Source organism: Vigna umbellata, chromosome 8 (assembly GCF_029865625.1).
Source record: "Vigna umbellata cultivar VRB3 chromosome 8, Vumbellata_1.0, whole genome shotgun sequence".
In the NCBI taxonomy this organism is placed as follows: domain Eukaryota; kingdom Viridiplantae; phylum Streptophyta; class Magnoliopsida; order Fabales; family Fabaceae; genus Vigna; species Vigna umbellata.
Genome location: NC_142172.1, coordinates 42,912,288 through 42,929,864, shown reverse-complemented (window position 1 = coordinate 42,929,864; position 17,577 = coordinate 42,912,288). Strand labels below are relative to the sequence as shown.

The window sequence follows — 17,577 nt, the reverse complement described above, 5'->3', positions numbered from 1 at the left end:
GAAGAAGTGATATTAATAAGGCAAAACGTACCTAAATATTTAGGCAGTGATTAACTTTAAGCACCCTGTGATATATCATTTGGCAAGAAAATTTGAAGGTTTATACGAGTGATTTAAGTATTGATTATGAGCTAAAGTTTTCGAGAGGGTAGAAAGAGAGTTGTAGAATTAGAAGAAGATACAATGCATGTTGAATGGTGAGGAGCGGAAAGGAGACAGGAGCATTACGGGATAAGTGGCAACAACGTAGGTAGTGGCTTCCTTTGATGCAGACAAAGTTAGAACCTTGTAACGTACATGGGCAACTATGAATGGTGGTCGATAAGATAAGGAAAGAGTGGGCCTCTCAATGTCAGACAGCTTCCCTTCTTACCTTTTTTTATTTAGTCAAACGGGAATTCCGTGTCAGCTTGAAAATAGAATTCATACAAGTGAAAAAATAGAATCTCTTTATATAATAGAATTCTCTTTTACTTTTTTAAATATTAAATGTGTAAAAAGTATTTTATTGTTTTGGAAAAACTGAATGTGTAAATATCTAATAGATTACGTATTATAATCAGTTAGTTTTATAAGTAGATGATACAAATTTAAAACTTTAATATGTAAAATAGTTTTACTTTCGTAAAACATCAAAATACTTTTTTTGCCCCATCTAAGTGATGTTATTATATAGAGATGACATAGGTCCAACTGTGTGCAAGTTTCAGTATCTTATCCTTAAATATCTTTTCATATTTAATGGACATGAAACTTTTATCACATTTTCACTTACTTTCATTAAATAACGGATAGTCTTATTATAATATTAATTCAATATTTTTTTTATAAAAAAACAACAAATTTAATGTTTCTTCATTATCAAATATAAAAAAATAAATTATAACTCCACAAATATAAAATATAAATATTAAATAATAATTAGATAAAATTTAAATAATTATAAAAAAGAATAAAAATTATTAAATATGTTCATTAAAATTAAGTATACATTTCCTAAAATGTGGTACAAAGTTTGAATCAAATCACAAAACAATGTGTAATTAAAATTGTGTGGGATAAAGATATACTTTGAAGATCTAAATAAATTTGGGAAATATATAGTAAGTTGAATTGTTGAGAGAAAATGAATCTTTTTAGTTTGTGTTCACATTGAGGCATTTACTGATACAAAATTGAGAAGATGGATTTGAATTTATTGTTGGTGTTCACATGCAACGATTTGGAAAGAAAAGCGAGGATGGATTAGCAGGATTGCTCCCTCGCGCAATTTCCCTTATATGAAGAGATTTGTGAAGAATGAATACAAATTTATTTTGGTAATCTTTAATTTTTATCCACTAAAAAAAATTATATGTCACATCGATCAAATTCTACACTAATTTTCATAAATTTTATTTTCAAATTCACTCCCACTCACTTTCAAATTCACTCAAATAAACAAAAAAATTTACTCTCAAATTCATCCACTCAGCCTCCCCAAATCCTTCTTTCAAAGTAAACACACCCTTAATAAAATAAAAGGTTATTCAAATGAATCTAAACTAAGAATAAAAAATAAGAGGAAAAATAGGTTTTTTTATGTTATCTATTAAGCTATATCTTTACTTGATTTGATAATTGAAATTAAAACTCAAACGTTTTCATTTGAAGAAAATAAATTAGTAAATAAAAATATTTTAAATTAATATAAATAATAAAATGTGTGTCTGGAAGCAATGAAATTGATGTTCTATTTCCTAAAATGCATATTTAAATAAAACCATACAAAATATGTAATCATAAAAGAAAAAATATATTAAAAATATGAATAAACTTTTTGAATTATTGAATAAGTCAAACAAGTGACATAGAATAAAATAACTATATATCAAATGAAAAAAAAATAGAAAATTAATAACCAAAGAGGATAATAAATACAATTTTTTTTAGAATACTAAAAATTAGGACTTTAATATTTTAAAAGTATAAATATAAGGACGAAGATAATATATATATATATATATATATATATATATATATATTTCCTTTCTTACGTCTAATTTAAAATGTTGAATATTCTAATGTAAATATAATTTACTAAAATCGAGATGGATTAAGAGAATAATCTTATATATGAGTTTATTTCATATCCGTAGTCTTTTGTCTTCTCACCTCAACCAATTCCACAGTCAGCCCAGTGTGTTGCACTATAAACACTCTGAATCTTTAAAAAAAAACTATCACTTACTTTTGTGGATCTCTTGGTCACTTTCGAAGAGGCATCATTGAAAATTTTGCATTCATTTTTCTTAGCAATTATGGATACCAGAATAATAGAGCTAGAAACTTAAACTTCTTCCCTATCTTAATATTATATACCATCATCGAAATATTAGCATAATATATATATATATATATATATATATATATATATATATATATATATATATATATATATTCTACTGTAGACAACTTTTGACCATTAATCAAATGTCCTGTGGTTATTGGATAAACTGTATGCTTATCCATAGAGATCGCGAACGTCATCAAATAGAGTTTACTGGATAAACTATATTCTTGTTATGAAAAAGTGCAGATGAAAAGAAAACAGTGAAAGGAAAAATTAAAAACAAAAAACTTGAGCTAGAAAGTGATACTGAGGATAAGTTTTATTTGACTTCTCTTGAACTCATTGGGTTTAAAAGCATGATGATTAAAAAAGTAGCTGAGCAGAGAAAGCAGAAAGAGTGATCATGACATTAGTTTTAATAATTAATTTCATACACATGTAAACATTAGGGATAAGGATATGTATTAAAGTTTTGGTTGAATGCAGAATTTGATCTTACTCACGCATACATATACACATATTAGAAGGTTCCAATTAGAATATATAAGCATTGTGGAGTGGATCGTGTGTAGTTTCCCTATCAAACAATAGTATTGAAATCATATTGTGAAGAGTCATCAACATGCTGAGTGTTCCCGCACATTCAACAGGATGCATGCAATGTTTTTCCTTTATTACTAAAATGAAGAATATTCACGTTCCACATGTGCAAACTTCTCTTATATATATCCATCCACATTATTATATAGAAAAAGGATCAGCAGTTGAAGTTGTGTTGGATTAGTGTTCTTTTTATGAATGAATATGTGTGTGTATTTGGTCCCTTTTACCTTTTCAGTCAAAAGGGTCAGCATAACATGTGTTAGTTATTTATTTATCAATTTCATTCTTCTATACGTGACTTTAAATGAGAATCTATACACGGTGTTTATCTCCTTTTGAAATATGTAATCAAAGCAGTGCTGCGTGTGACTTGTTGATAACGTCCTAAGACTTGGAAGCATGTAGTTATCCGTTCATACATGCATGTCTGCGATGCCGGCGGCAAAAAGTGTATATACGTGTGTGCTGAGTCCGAAAGGAAGAGATCAACGTGCACCAACTTGTTCAGAACGACCAGGGTATATGTTAGAATAAAGGCAACACCATTTTTCAAAACATTAAAATATTTACTCAAGAACTTTAAATTCCAATTCTACTTTCTTCTGTGTTAACACCATAGATTTGGATGCGATCAAGACTCAAATATGAAAAGTGCTTGCAAGTTTTTTCTTAAAATCAAATATGTCGGTCACTTGTTTTTTTATATTAATTTTCCAGATAAAGATGAATTATGTTTAAAACAAAATTAAAGTTTTAGGTTAGATTCTTATATATATGATTCTCCTTTTTGAAAAAAATATTTTGAAACTAGTTCTACAGTTTAGTAAAATCTATTGTGTAAGAGCCTGAAAATGAAATGCTATTGGTCCTGCAGCCTGGCCTAAGAAGTTAAGGGCACTAGAACCTCAGAAGAGGTCTCATTTTTTAGCTCTGAGTTCTTCATCCAGTTACTCTTTCTCTCTCTAAACTCAGTTCCATTTTCCTCTTCTTGCTCTGACTTCTCTCTATTTTCCCACCACTTCCCACTGTTGAAATTTCAAATAGGTAGTGTGCTTTCGTTCACGGAGTTGAGAGCTTTCCATTCATCCGATTAAAATTCTGCTTTGAACGGGTAAGTTATCTTTCTCTGTTCCTCCCTTTCCTTTGAACCTAGGGCATGCAATTTTCTAGTTGCATGAAATCAATGGATTTCCCCTTTAGATTCTCTACCTATTCTAACTCTAAGAGATGTCTCTGTACCCAATTTGACATTTTGTAGATCCTGTTGAACTTGCTTCTGTGCAAGAGTACTGTTTTGGGGTTTTCTCTAAAGAGTGTTGTGCTTGTAACCACTAAGGTAAGGGGAGCTAATTATTTTTGTATGAATTTATTTTATAAAAATATATGCATATGAATGTTGAACTGGTGTGCTATGGTGAAACTGTTTTATGACTTTTATTGTATTGGGTGTTATAACTGAAACTGTGAAATTGTGCATGTTGTGATGTGATGAATTTAATCTGTTTTGAATGAGTTTGATGGCTGAAATTGATCTTGTTGGAAGGTCTGGAGTAAGGGTTCTGTAATAGCATGTATATGGGTATTAAATAGATGTACAGGTACTGTTTGAGGTTGCTCTGAGAGGAAGTGAAAATATTGAAATTAGGCATTTCAGATTTAGAACATAAGAGAACATGGTAGATAATTAAATTAATTGTTAATTGTTGAGAGTCTTTCTTGGTAGGATAGAGGAACCTTAAAAACCTGAGTTGGCACATCCCTAATCATAGAGCAGCCCTGGCCTGGTCTCAGTCAGTTGTGACTAGTCATATGTGCTGGCGTCAAAGGTGAGTTTGATGCGTTCAGACATCTGGGTCCTCTCCGGTGACCAATTGGGGTAGAGAAATATCTCTACTAGGATGAAAATAAAATAAAACAAGTTGATTGTAGATGCATAAAGTTATCTTCTAATAATTTATAGTCAATTATAATTTTAGGAAATCAATCACTGTGTGTTTGGAATTTAAAGGAAGGGTATATATATATATATATATATATATATATATGATACATAACATTATAAATATATATTTTTATATTATATTAAACTAATATATATTATATTATATATATATATATATATATAATATAATAATATATATTTATAACGTTACGTATCATATATATATATATATATATATATAAAATAAAGTAAGGATAGTTGTTTCTTATATTGAAACGTGAGTTGGTATGTATAAATTGATGCATTTTATGAGCTGTTATGGGTTAGTTGGAGCTGTTTGATTCTTGGTATTGATTAACTTAGATTCAATTGTGGAGATGTTATTTTTATAATTTGTGAGTGGTGAGTAATGTATATTGTTGAGATTGTGTATATGTTGATTGTAGCAGAAAGTATATGATTACAAAGTGATGAAAGTATGATCCAAGTTGTAAATCAAGTTCCATCTGTGTAGGATCTCTTGGTGAGATCCTTAGTGTTTTAGAATGAAAGTAGGAGCTCAGTCTTGGGGGTCATTCTGAAACTCCAATGGCTAATCATACTCAAGTAGAGGGATTAATCCATGTGGTGAGGAGTAGCAGGAGGTCTTAGTCTTGGGGGCTTCCAGTATGCCTCAAGGCCCGGAACAGGCTAACCTCGTGAGTGTGGCAGGGTGGGGAACCCAAGTTTCATAAGTCACCACGAGTGCAGGACCCGCCATAGCTTGACTATCATTTTAAGTCCGGACGTGTCAAGTCTAGTTTATGACATGTTCCTTTGTATGGTTTAACTTGCTTGGCTTAAAGTATTTATTTGATGAATTGTTTACTTTAATATAGTATGCTTGCTTGTGAAACTAGCTCACCTTTGCTTGTGTGTTCGTGTTTTGTTTGGGTATGTTTCCTGTTGCAATGATCATCCTAAATTGGATGTGAACACATGAAGAGGAGGTGTCTGTGGAGCAAGCGCTGGAAGAAGGTAATGTTGCAGCTTAGTATGTCTAGGATCTTGATTAGTAGTATTATTCTGATGATAATTCACAGTGGTCCTTTATGTTTAAGAGACCAACTCTGATTTTATTTTGGATGACTGTAACCAATGTAATCTATTATATGTCTCTAACTGCTTTCCAATATTATAACCGAATGACGTTTTTATTATATATGCATGTAGTATAGTATGGGGATGTCACATATTGTACACTTGTTCTGCACAGATATTCTGGGCACTTGTTTTAGAACAAGGCGATTGCTTCTTACACCCGATAGTTCCTTCTGCACCTCTCCTGGGGGTTGGAAAAGTACAATAATCTAGAAAACGTATTCCACGTTGCAAAATATGAAATATATTTTTTATCCACGTATGCATTCTGAATTAAGCAATTTAAGATCATTTTTAATTCTAAAAATATTTAATTTTTTAGATTATATAATTTATAATGGCTTTTCGGATTGTTTTATCTAGAAATATATTTTTTATTATATAATGCGGAATGCATTTTTCGATTATATAATTCAAAATACATTCCAGATAATCGAAGATGTATTTTTACATTATGTAATCCAAAATATTCTAAATTGTTTATGTAAAATACATTTTTAAATCTTAAGGTATATTTTAAATTGTATAACTTAATATATATTTTCAAATTTAACAGATGAAAATATATTTTAGATTTTAAATCATACAATTTAAAACAAATTTGCAAATCATACAATTAATAATATTTCTAACGTAATTTATCCGGGAGATGCAAGAAATAAATTGGCGAGGTTACTCTCTACAACACCCATATTGCTCCCTGCACCACCAATTTTTTTTTAAATTCTAAAACTATCTTCTATATTTTAAAATAACTTTTTATATTTTTATAATAATTTTACTGAAAAAATTAAAATAACAATAATCAAAATAAGAATAACAATAATGAAAATAAAAGTAATATTTAAAATCACATTTAAATATATTTAAATATATTAAAATGAAATTAAAATTAATAATTTTTAATTTTTAAACAAAATCCAAATTTTGAAAAATTTGTTAATCGGATGTATACATCCGATAAATTATCTCACGGATATCCATACGTGATGAACAATTTTTTTAAAATTTTTTATTTTATTTAAATTTTAATAATTATTTAGTTTAATTTAATATTTTAATATAATTTAAATGTATTTAAATATTTTATTTAATATAATTTTATTTAATATTCGATTGTTGTTAAAATTTTGCTTTTATTTAAATTTTAATAATTATTTATTTTAATTTAATTTAATATATTTAAATATGTTATTTAATATACTTTTTAGTTTATTTTTATTATTTTATTTTATTTATTCTATTTTTATATTTTTAAAATAACTATTATTATAATATAAATTATGTTTTAATAATTATTGAAATATAAAATTATATTAAATAATATTTGAATTTTAAATTTAATTATTATTAAGATGGTGTAAAGTGTTTTTAATAAAAAAAAGAAAAAAAATGAAAAAGTATTTATTAAAGTTAAAAATTAAATTTTTGAAAAAGTTGAAGGTGTAAGATAATGATAAGGATGAGATGTTAGAAGGTTAAAAGTGAAATTTTTGGAAGTACAGGATGAAACACCCTCATCGGAGGACACAGTACTAAAGAAATATAAGTCCAACTGACACCACTCTCTACCCAAAATCTTAAGAAAATACATTAGTGGATTTTTCATCTTTATATACCGCTACTTTCTCATTTCTATCCAATATAAAACTTAACCTCACACTTGAATTCTCAACACTAACCTCAAAGTCATCCGATATTGCAACATTGAAGTTAACAAAATTTAATTTACTAAAATTTAAATCAAACTTTAGGAGTACGGTAAAAACTATTTAGTTAAAGAGATGAACTGTTATAAATGAAATGGGAGAGGAGATTTATGTGGTTTTTCTTTTTGAAGGTAAAGTCTAGTATAGTGTGAAATTTGGATTTTTCATTTCATTCATTCGTGGGTCCCCTATCTCACAAACATTTGTCACTATATCCCTTCCAATTAAGGGTCATAAAAAACCCAAACACCTTATCTATCAAAACATTGCCATGATTATACTCTACTATACGCTCATCAAATATATACTCTTATCTTCTTTTGAGTAGCCATGGCCTCCTTAAGCTGTCACTTTCATACCACCAACTTGTTGAATTCTAAGAATGTCAATAGCGGGAAGAAGAAACGTTTCATATCTTGCTCAGCGCAGCCTACACAAAGCAATATTAAGGTATAAGCTGAAATGTAATGCAATATAAAGATTCAACTCTTTGATTCGATGCAGAAGTTAAACTACGAAGTGTTTGCATTGCAACACACCCTCTGTGGAAACAGGTTGTGATTAATGGGGCAACCAAGGAAATAGGAAGGGCAGCAGTAGTTGCAGTGACTAAGGCTAGAGGAATGGAAGTTGCAGGAGCTGTGGATACTTGTCAAGTTGGGGAAGATATTGGAAAGGTTTTTGTCTTTGCTGTTATTAGCCAAACTAAATCAACTCTTTGAGTTTTTCTTTTACCTTTTTTAGATAGTTTTCAATTCTTCTAGGTCTGTGGCATGGAAGAGCCCCTTGAAATACCCATAATAAATGACCTTACTTTGATTTTGGGCTCTATATCTCAGGTAATGTAAACCAATAACACACTTCCTTTTTTTTCTTTTTCTTTTATCTCTTCTGCTTGAATTATGTTTTGATTATAGCATTTTGCAGTCCAAGGCACCGGGAGTTGTAGTTGATTTCACCGACCCTTCCTCAGTATATGAAAACGTAAAGCAGGTTTGATTTGTGGCTAGCTAGAAAATTAGATTTACAAATATGCTTGTGTTATTTTGTAAATTGTGAACTAAGTGGTTATTATGTGGTATGTTTCTGCTATATTCTTCTACAGAAGCAAAAGGGAAGTGTAAGGGCGATTGTTAAATAGGAAGCATGAGTATGATGTAGTTACATCAGCATTTATAAACTATTTATGCTATATTAGAAATTTGGCATCTTTGGGCCGTTAAATTAGTAGTAGATTTGTATTTTTAATAGCCATGGAACACAATTCGAGAGCTAGTTAGGCAGCATGACTAGATTCGTCATGACTTGTAACATGAGAATTTGTATTTTGATACTGGTTCCACATGTGCCAAGTGCTGAACTTAACATTGATTCTTTCTTCATTAGGCAACAGCATTTGGCATGAAAAGCATAGTTTACGTGCCTCGAATCAAATTAGACACGGTGGCTGCATTATCTGCACTCTGCGAGAAGGCCACCATGGTGAGCACGGGGTGAGACACAAGAACAAAATAATATTTACTTCAAATTGTTTCTTTACTCTTTTCTGTTGTATGATGTCTTTAGTTATTCCACACTCCGTATTTGATGAATAGCAAATGTTGCAGCATTAGTCAAAACCTGCTCCTAAGCCATTTGTTCTTATGTGGCTTATGATTAACCTTGATGTCAGGGTGTTTTGGTTGCACCAACCCTTTCCATAGGATCAATATTACTGCAACAAGCTGCGATTTCAGCTTCTTTCCATTACAGCAACGTCGAAATTGTGGAGTCCAGGGCTAATGCAAAAGTAAGATTTCTTTTCATGTTTATACTTGTAACAATGTTAAGCTTTTGCATCTTCTTTTGTATGAGTGGGAAAACAAGGCATATATGAGTGATGAAGAGTACTTATTTATTGTAAAATGAGTTAAAATTAAAACGATGAAATTATCATCAAGAAAATAAGTCAACTAAGGGGACCAAGACATGACAATCCATAGAAAAAGAAATTCTGATACAGTACCTGATCCCTACTTAAAATCTTGGGCTGGGCATGGAGTTAGCCTGTTACTCCAACTTCATTAAAATACATTTCACTTCAGTTTAAGATATATTATATCGCTCCATGAACCAAAAAAATTAGTGAAAAAGGAAATATGTGCTTGCCAGAAGCACAAGTTCTGGGAAAAAAAAAATTATAAATGCACCTGATAAATTATATCAAACTGAATTGGTCTTGGTGAACAGGATCTTCCATCAGCAGATGCAAACCAAATTGCCAACAATCTCTCCAACATAGGACAAATCTATAACAGAGAAGACTCTTCGACAGATGTCCTGGTAAGGATAAAAACAGCTTCAGTATATGTTCCAACTTATACAAAATCAGATACAACTAAGTTCAGACTCTATAGACACAGTTGAGAGATACATATCTAACATGTTATATATATTTGTGACCTTAGGCAAGGGGTCAAGTCCTTGGAGATGGAATTCGTGTTCACAGCTTGGTCCTCCCAGGACTTCCTTCTAGTACAGCAGTTCACTTCTCTGGTCCAGGAGATGTATGTTCTCTATAAATTGAACTGATTCCGTTCAATCTTGGCCATGATGCACTATTTTTTTCATTTGTTTGATCATCAAGTCCCTTGCTGCAGGTTTACTCTATCAAGCATGATATCACAGATGTGCAGTGCCTCATGCCAGGCTTGCTCTTAGCCATTAGAAAAGTAGTGCGTCTCAAGGTACCTACCTAATCACATCACCGTGAATTATTTGTATCATTCAGCTTCATCTGGCTCAAGCTTTTTTATCGTCACTTTATGAATCTTGCAGAATTTGGTATATGGCCTGGAGAAGTTTATATGAAAAAATGATCCACCTCTTCAATCTCCTTGCCAAACATCACATAGAAGGTTGCAAAATAAGTAACAAAATAGAAACAGGTCCTTCCCACATTGTTTTCTAGCGACCCAATTATTCAATCACATCATTTGATGAATTTTCCTTTTGGAAATATTTTTGTACATCCGATTATAACTCAGATGTATTGATGGCTTTTATGTCAAAACGATCTACCCATTTTAATCTGCATTGCTTTTTAAATTAAATAAATAAAAAATCATCCCACCTAGGAATATAAAAAATAAGAGTTATCTAAAATACGGTAAAATCTCATTCCTTAATAGTATAATTATAACTTTAATCTTTAAATACGCGTATAGAAAAATGTTTGCTGAGCTTCTTGAATAACTTGATATTTCAATAGCTAAGTCACTAAATATATTCACATTGAATATTTCGTAAGCCATAATTTTGTCCAAATTTTAAATCGATAATTTGACTTGAATTCAAGTAATTACAAAAACCATACTAAACGTCACGCTTAAAATAATTGTTAAAAAATCAATAAACAATGACAATTTATTATAATTAAATAACGATAAAACAAATATTTATACTATTATTAATACACTCAAATTAAATTGTATTAGAACTAACACAAGGAAGTCTCTGTGAGTTCACGAGTTAGCATTATTATTTAACGTTAGTCATTCCTACACGTAATTTGCAAAACAACACTCAAACCCACCTAAAACGAGGGCTATACTTGAGTACTTTCATCTAATACCAAATTTCTGTTAAAAAATAAATAAAACAATGCCTCTTTTTCTTTCTTTTTTTTTCCTTTTACACAAGTGTATAATTAAACTGTGTAAATTATAACTATAATAATTAATTAACTTTTTCCTAGTCTTTCTCTCAACATCGTCGGGCAGATGATGGCACTATCCACGCAGAGCCCACCTTTGGTGTGAGTACAATCAATTTGGGCCAATGAGAACTTCATAATTGTTGGCTCATTGGGCTTTTCGACCACGAAATCTCCAACATGATAGTAGACCCATTCCCCAGGTCCTTGCAAGTAACACTCTGAGAGTGAGTGCTGGCCGTCCGATGTGGACAGTTGGAATCGGACGGGCTTGATGTCCCAACCATGAACTTGATCAACGTTGCAGACTCGCCGGCCCAATCTCTTTGAGGCCTTGCCCAATTGGAGTCTGAAAACTAAGCTGTAACTCCCCACAGGGAATTCAAACTCTAGCTCCCCCACCACTTCAACCCACCACATTTGTTGTAGATATGCGACACTCTTGAACCTGCACGTACAAACACAATCACCATGTTTAATTTACCTTTATCAAAAAATAATTTCTAAAAAGTTTTAAAAAAAAGCACGTGTTAGATTGCATAGATTCCAGTAAAAGTGACTATAACTTTTTTAAGAATATAGCATAATGTAACTTTGAGTGGAGGCTCCCATCCCATGCCACCAAAAATTCGCATAATGAAAAAACAAGCATCCCATCCCAAGTTGTTTACTATTATTAATTTAAGAGGAAAAGCTACTGAGGCAATAAATAAATAAATATGTGAAAAGAAGCTTTTGTTTGAAGGAATGAAGCTAATGACAAATACCATATGGCATTGCTTCTCTGACTTAGACACAATAGATCTATTATTTAACATCACTTTCACTTAAACACAAGTCATTTTCAGTGATTAGGGTAGTATTTTTCATAGCCACATTTTCAATTACCTATAATAAGATATTAATGTCTGAACACGAAAGGTTTTGTCTGCAAGAATTCGGCATTGCTCGTAACCTTTTCCATTCTTTAAAAATTTTAATCTAAGAGAATCTAAACACGAGGTGATTCCGTCGTAATTCCTGAAAATTTCATCTCTGCAACTAATTATGCAATTAATTATTTAGGCTGCCAAGCACTGATTTTTCTTTCTGGTTAAATGTCTTCAACGCGTTTTACATTAAATAATAATTATTTCCCTTGGTAAAATATTAATTAGTTGAATTTTTCTTCTGGGATTTATTTTAAAATAAGTTGACATTGTTCTTGATTTTTAGAAATCCGTATCACTTACATTTATTCAACTAACTATGCCTAATTTTGGATATATTTTACTCTTTACATTTCTTGTGGCCTCGTAAGCAGTTTTTGTTAATTAAGAAAAGTTTTCTTAGTTAGGAACTTTTCATAAAGTGATATATTCCTCCACGATATTTCTTTTGTTCAAAAACGACTTTTACTTCTTATGACAGAAGAGTAGTTTTTCCACGGTGGTAAAAGACGTCTCATTTATAATAATGGGTGGTCACACTTAATAAACTTAATACCTTCAAACCACATTAATCTGACTTAGTTTGCGAGAAGAGAATTTATCATAATTGAAATATCAATGGCTAGTAAGTGGGATTTATTTTTTAATATAGTAAGTGCTTTGTTTTTATTAAAAAATATGTTGTTAATCTCCTCAAGCTATAAAGCTTGCAATTGGTCGTGCCATGAAAATAAGAAACAAAATATCCAAATTTGTAGACTAAATTAAACAAGCAAAATAAGGAAAATACTTTTGAAGGAGCTAATAATTTTTCTTAAAACAGAAGCAATTGTAGGGGAAAGCAGACAACCGAAGGGTGGCCAGGTCAGGGTCAGGACACACGATTTGACCACAAACATTTCTAGACCTCAGTTTTCAATCCATGTTTCAGCGTAAATCAAGAACAAACAGAAGAGAGAGAAAAGAAGAGGCTCAAAATCATGTAAAAGTCAAAGAAACATCAAACCAATTAAAATATCTATTCATCCCTCACCTGGATTCTTCGGTCGGAATATAATTCCAGTATCTTCTGTCATCTATTCCTGTAATCTTCAAGGACTTGGATGACATGAACAAACAAACCAGTCCACTACATTTGTCCAACCAAACTTCCTACAACAATCATCACAACCGAACCAACAAAAAACCATCAAGAATGATAAAGTAATAGTTACTAATGAAGAACATGGATCCATAGCATAGCATGAGATTTAATTAAGTAATCGACTTACTTTGGCGCCGCCATCAAAACGATTGGGTAGGCTAAGTTTTGCATAAATCTCTTTCTTTGTCATAGTAGCAATATTTTGTTCGCCAAGAACTTTATTAGCAAGAAACTTGTAACTTGGTGGCAGCTTTGATTCCCACAGAAAATCAGCCGAGGAAGCTCGGTGAAAGGCCCTATTCACCCTTGCCAATTTGCATATATCTGGTGGATCAAGATTCATGAGCAAGGAGGAGATGCAACTCTCTGGGATATCAGCAAGACCCGGTCTTGATGGATGAGAATCAGACCCTTCTTCGTCTGCAGCTCTATCGGGTGAAGAAACAGCAGCCCCCATCACAGAAAAGGAAAATAAATATACAAAAAGAAGAGGGTTTGTTGTTGTGTTAAACTGTAAAAGTTGTTTACAGGTAAAGAAGGAGGAGATAAAGCAGGTGCGAGATTGAAGGAGAAAAAAAGAGTGATGATGAAGAAGGTGCAAATTCTTCCATATTTTGATGGTGTGGATTAAGGAGAAAGGAGTGACAAAGGCACCATTAGGTTTCTGGTTTTAAAAATGGTGCGCGTGTGTGCGTGTGAGGGAAAAGGGATAAAGTGAAATTCTTCGTGTCCCGTAAATCTTCGGCGTTCCAACTAAGAAAGGAATTTCTAACGAAGGGGACGTGGACAGAGTGTGCATGGACATTGTTTCGACAACTTTTTTTTTTTCCAATTTTCTCACTTCTTTTCGTCACGTGTGGGATCACGCGCCTATAATTTGCTTCCACGTCTACTCTTCATTTTCTTAACACTTTTTTGCATTTTTATAATATTATGTTTTACAACTGTTTATCAAAATATCGCATCATCATATCTAGCTCTTCGATTCCGCTAATTCACATGGATATAAATGAAGCATAATCCTTCAGAAATCAAATATTCGTACTTCCATATGCATATAATAATTATACAAGTGGCTTAAAAACAATATTTCATACTTATGTTATGATCCTCAACTATTAATTATTATTTCCTTCAATAATTCCCAATTATATTATAGTCATAAATATTATATGATAATTATCTAATCGGATCATTTTATATTTAAATTTGACTTCTTCTTTTTTATCTATCATATGCTTTTTATTATTTCTTTACTCACTGCATGTACCTTTTTTTAAGGCATGGACACTTCATTTTAAGAAAGTACGATTTTTTTTGTAACTGCACAAATATAAGCTCTTCTTGTTGTACGGTTTCTTACAAATAAAATTTATTATTTCATTTATGCATTGGATACAAAATAAGTGTTTGTGCATGTTGACTACAAAAGAAAACTATAATTAACCATCATATCCCAATTTTATGTTTAATAGTAACTATTTTTAAAAATACATATAAATAATATAATTACTGGGTGTTACATTAACAGAATGAAGGGGACAAAATGAGACATTATTATACAATCTATTAAAAACCAAACAAATAATTCAAGGTATAGATTTCATAATGTGAGAGATGCTTTTGGGTTGTTTTAAGCCACTCTTCCATTAACGTGGTCCTATGTAACACTACAAAGTTGTCTTAAAAATTTCTCAATTTCTTTTCCAATCAACTTCAAGCAACTCATTTTAAAAAAAAAAAAAAAAAAATATATATATATATATATATATATATATATATATATATATATCATAATCATTGGAACAATAAATTTTATTATAATTAAGTCTGAATTAAAAATATAAATTTTCGAATTGTTTAAGAAATTTTACAATTTCTTTTACTGGAGTAAAAATAGTGTAAAATATTTAATAACGATGTGACACTATAAAATTTTATATCACATGTATGAATTGCTTCTGTGGAAGATACCTAAAATGATTAAAAAACATATATTAAAAACTAAAAGTAATAGGAACATTGAAAATAACCTTGATCCTTTTTCTGTCTTTCTTTCTCAATATAAATGCATAACTCTTATTATTTATCTAATTATTAATTCTCCTAATAAGTGTAAAAGTTTTTTCTTCCTATGTGTGTGGGGCTACCTATTTTATTGCAATGATACGTCGTCATACGTGAGTAGAGCTTCGCTAATATAACTAGATTGTTGAGGCAACGTTTATCAATTGGATTAAAAAAAAATTCGCCGGATATTAAAGGGATGTTTATAATAAATATATGTTAATAGTAAGTATATATATTTTTTTATTCTTTATTCGTTAAGAAAACGGATACATATAGTTATTGTGTTATTGATTGTTATTAATTGTTATTAATTTTTATTTATTTATTTTTGAATAAATTTATTCAAATAAAGATATGGATGAAAATAATTTAACATTGAAACTTTTTTATTTTATGGATTTAGATTCTTGTTTGAACCTATGAAATCAAACTTATTTTATGACAAATTAACTTTATTTAGATTATACTGTATTGTACAAGTTATTAAGTTTGATTTTATGAAAACTAATTTCATAATATAATTTTATTTAAATTACACTAAGAATATTTTTTTATTTAGCGTCAAGGCTTCTTGTCATCTCTATTAATTATGCCATACAAACTCTACTTAAACCTAGGATTTGCTTGATTTAGAGAAAAGTAATACAAATAATAAAAAAAATAGAAAAAATAAGAAAAAAAAATATTTAATTGTTTGATAAAATAAAATAGAAAAAAGATGAAGAGGTGTGATTTAATTGATTTCATAAAATTATAAAATAAATTTAAGCGATAATTTTTTTCCTTCTTTTCTAAATTAAATAATTAATTATCTTGCATCTCTTTATCAAAGAGACTAAAGTCGACCTCATTCATCCACTTAAGATAATTGCGCATGAATTGCGGTACATCTTCCCAAGTTCACCATTTCCAGCTTCATGTCGTGTTATAGATATTGTTTTGGATATGTATGCCTCAAATTATTTCTATTTCACTCGGCCGTTATCAGACTCTTCGATTAATTCCTACTCTCACGCACGAAATGTCTATACCTCGGTGTGAAGAAATGTGTTGAAACTCTCACATCGACTAGAGAAAAGATCAATTTATAATATATATATATATATATATATATATATATATATATATATATATATATATATATATATATATATATATATATATATATAGGGGTTTGCTAACGCGCGTAGGCCTGTTTTTCAGTTGGTACATTTTAGCAATGTGTACCGGATTTTAGTAGACAAAAATACCCTGTATACATGGATTCTAAGTTTTAAGGTTAAGGGTATTTTAATAATTTTCATTCTCAAAACTTAAAAAAAAAAAAAGAAACCCCCCAAACCCTTACTCACCTCTCTCATTCCTCTCAATCCTTTCTCTTTCATCTCTCTCACTCCAACATTTTCTCTGTCATCCCTACTATAGCCCAAATTGAAAAAATCAGAAACACTTGTCTTTAAACAATTTTCCTTTGTAAAGAGTTGAGTCATTGACATATTCACCTTCAGGCAATTCACCATCTTCACTAACTTCTCTAATTTCATCATCTGCATATGTTGAATTATCATCTCTATAAAAACCCTCCAGGCCAATTATCAATTCTTTCGCATCTCATTATGCTTGTGAAAATTAGATAAAATTATATACGACAAAAATTATAAAATGAAAACTCGTTATAAAGTCATTTTTTGTAAGAAATTGTTTAACAACTAGTGTTTCTGATTTTTCCCATGCCAATTACCAATTTCTTTGATGTCATTATGCTTGTAAAAATTAGATAAAATAAGATAAGACAAAAATTATAAAATAAAAACTCATTATAAAATCATTTTTGTAAGAAATTGTTTAACCGCGAGTATTTCTGATTTTTTCCAGGTCAATTACCAGTTCCTTTATGCTTATGAAAATTGGATAAAAATGGATAAGACAAAAATTATAAGATGAAAACTCATTATAAAATCATTTTTTTGTAAGATTGTTTAACGGCAATTGTTTCTGATTTTTTCAATTGGAG

At 30.3% G+C, this 17,577-nt stretch overlaps 2 protein-coding genes across 3 annotated transcripts; one reads left to right on the top strand and one right to left on the bottom strand.

The window, feature by feature from the left end:
* Positions 1-7,981: 7,981 nt before the first annotated feature.
* CRR1 (Dihydrodipicolinate reductase, bacterial/plant) lies at positions 7,982-10,801 on the top strand. Of its 2 annotated transcripts, none has more exons than XM_088096040.1 (10): positions 7,982-8,176; positions 8,281-8,403; positions 8,491-8,565; positions 8,654-8,710; positions 9,113-9,208; positions 9,399-9,515; positions 9,956-10,048; positions 10,174-10,272; positions 10,366-10,452; positions 10,544-10,801. In XM_088096040.1, the coding sequence occupies exons 1-10, from the start codon at positions 8,057-8,059 to the stop codon at positions 10,574-10,576; spliced, it is 900 nt and encodes a 299-aa protein (XP_087952166.1). In that variant the 5' UTR covers positions 7,982-8,056; the 3' UTR covers positions 10,577-10,801. The 2 variants fall into 2 exon arrangements, with proteins under 2 accessions (XP_087952166.1, XP_047162638.1); XM_047306682.2 differs by having other exon boundaries at positions 7,984-8,176; positions 8,654-8,719.
* A 339-nt stretch (positions 10,802-11,140) lies between these two features.
* Positions 11,141-14,252, bottom strand: LOC124832470 (F-box protein PP2-A13-like). Its single transcript, XM_047306681.2, has 3 exons — positions 13,621-14,252; positions 13,383-13,501; positions 11,141-11,868 (listed from the first exon to the last, which is right to left on the bottom strand). Exons 1-3 carry the CDS (start codon positions 13,948-13,950, stop codon positions 11,448-11,450), a joined length of 870 nt encoding a protein of 289 aa, XP_047162637.1. The 5' UTR covers positions 13,951-14,252; the 3' UTR covers positions 11,141-11,447.
* Between the last annotated feature and the right edge of the window lie 3,325 nt (positions 14,253-17,577).

Coding starts and splice junctions, on each gene's coding strand:
- CRR1 (XM_047306682.2), top strand. CDS start 8,057: ATGGCCTCCTTAAGCTGTCACTTTCATACCACCAACTTGTTGAATTCT. Junction 10,049..10,173: donor ACTCTTCGACAGATGTCCTG/GTAAGGATAAAA, acceptor TTGTGACCTTAG/GCAAGGGGTCAAGTCCTTGG. Junction 10,273..10,365: donor ACTTCTCTGGTCCAGGAGAT/GTATGTTCTCTA, acceptor CCCTTGCTGCAG/GTTTACTCTATCAAGCATGA.
- LOC124832470 (XM_047306681.2), bottom strand. CDS start 13,950: ATGGGGGCTGCTGTTTCTTCACCCGATAGAGCTGCAGACGAAGAAGGG. Junction 13,502..13,620: donor GTTTTGATGGCGGCGCCAAA/GTAAGTCGATTA, acceptor TGATTGTTGTAG/GAAGTTTGGTTGGACAAATG. Junction 11,869..13,382: donor ATTCCGACCGAAGAATCCAG/GTGAGGGATGAA, acceptor TTGTACGTGCAG/GTTCAAGAGTGTCGCATATC.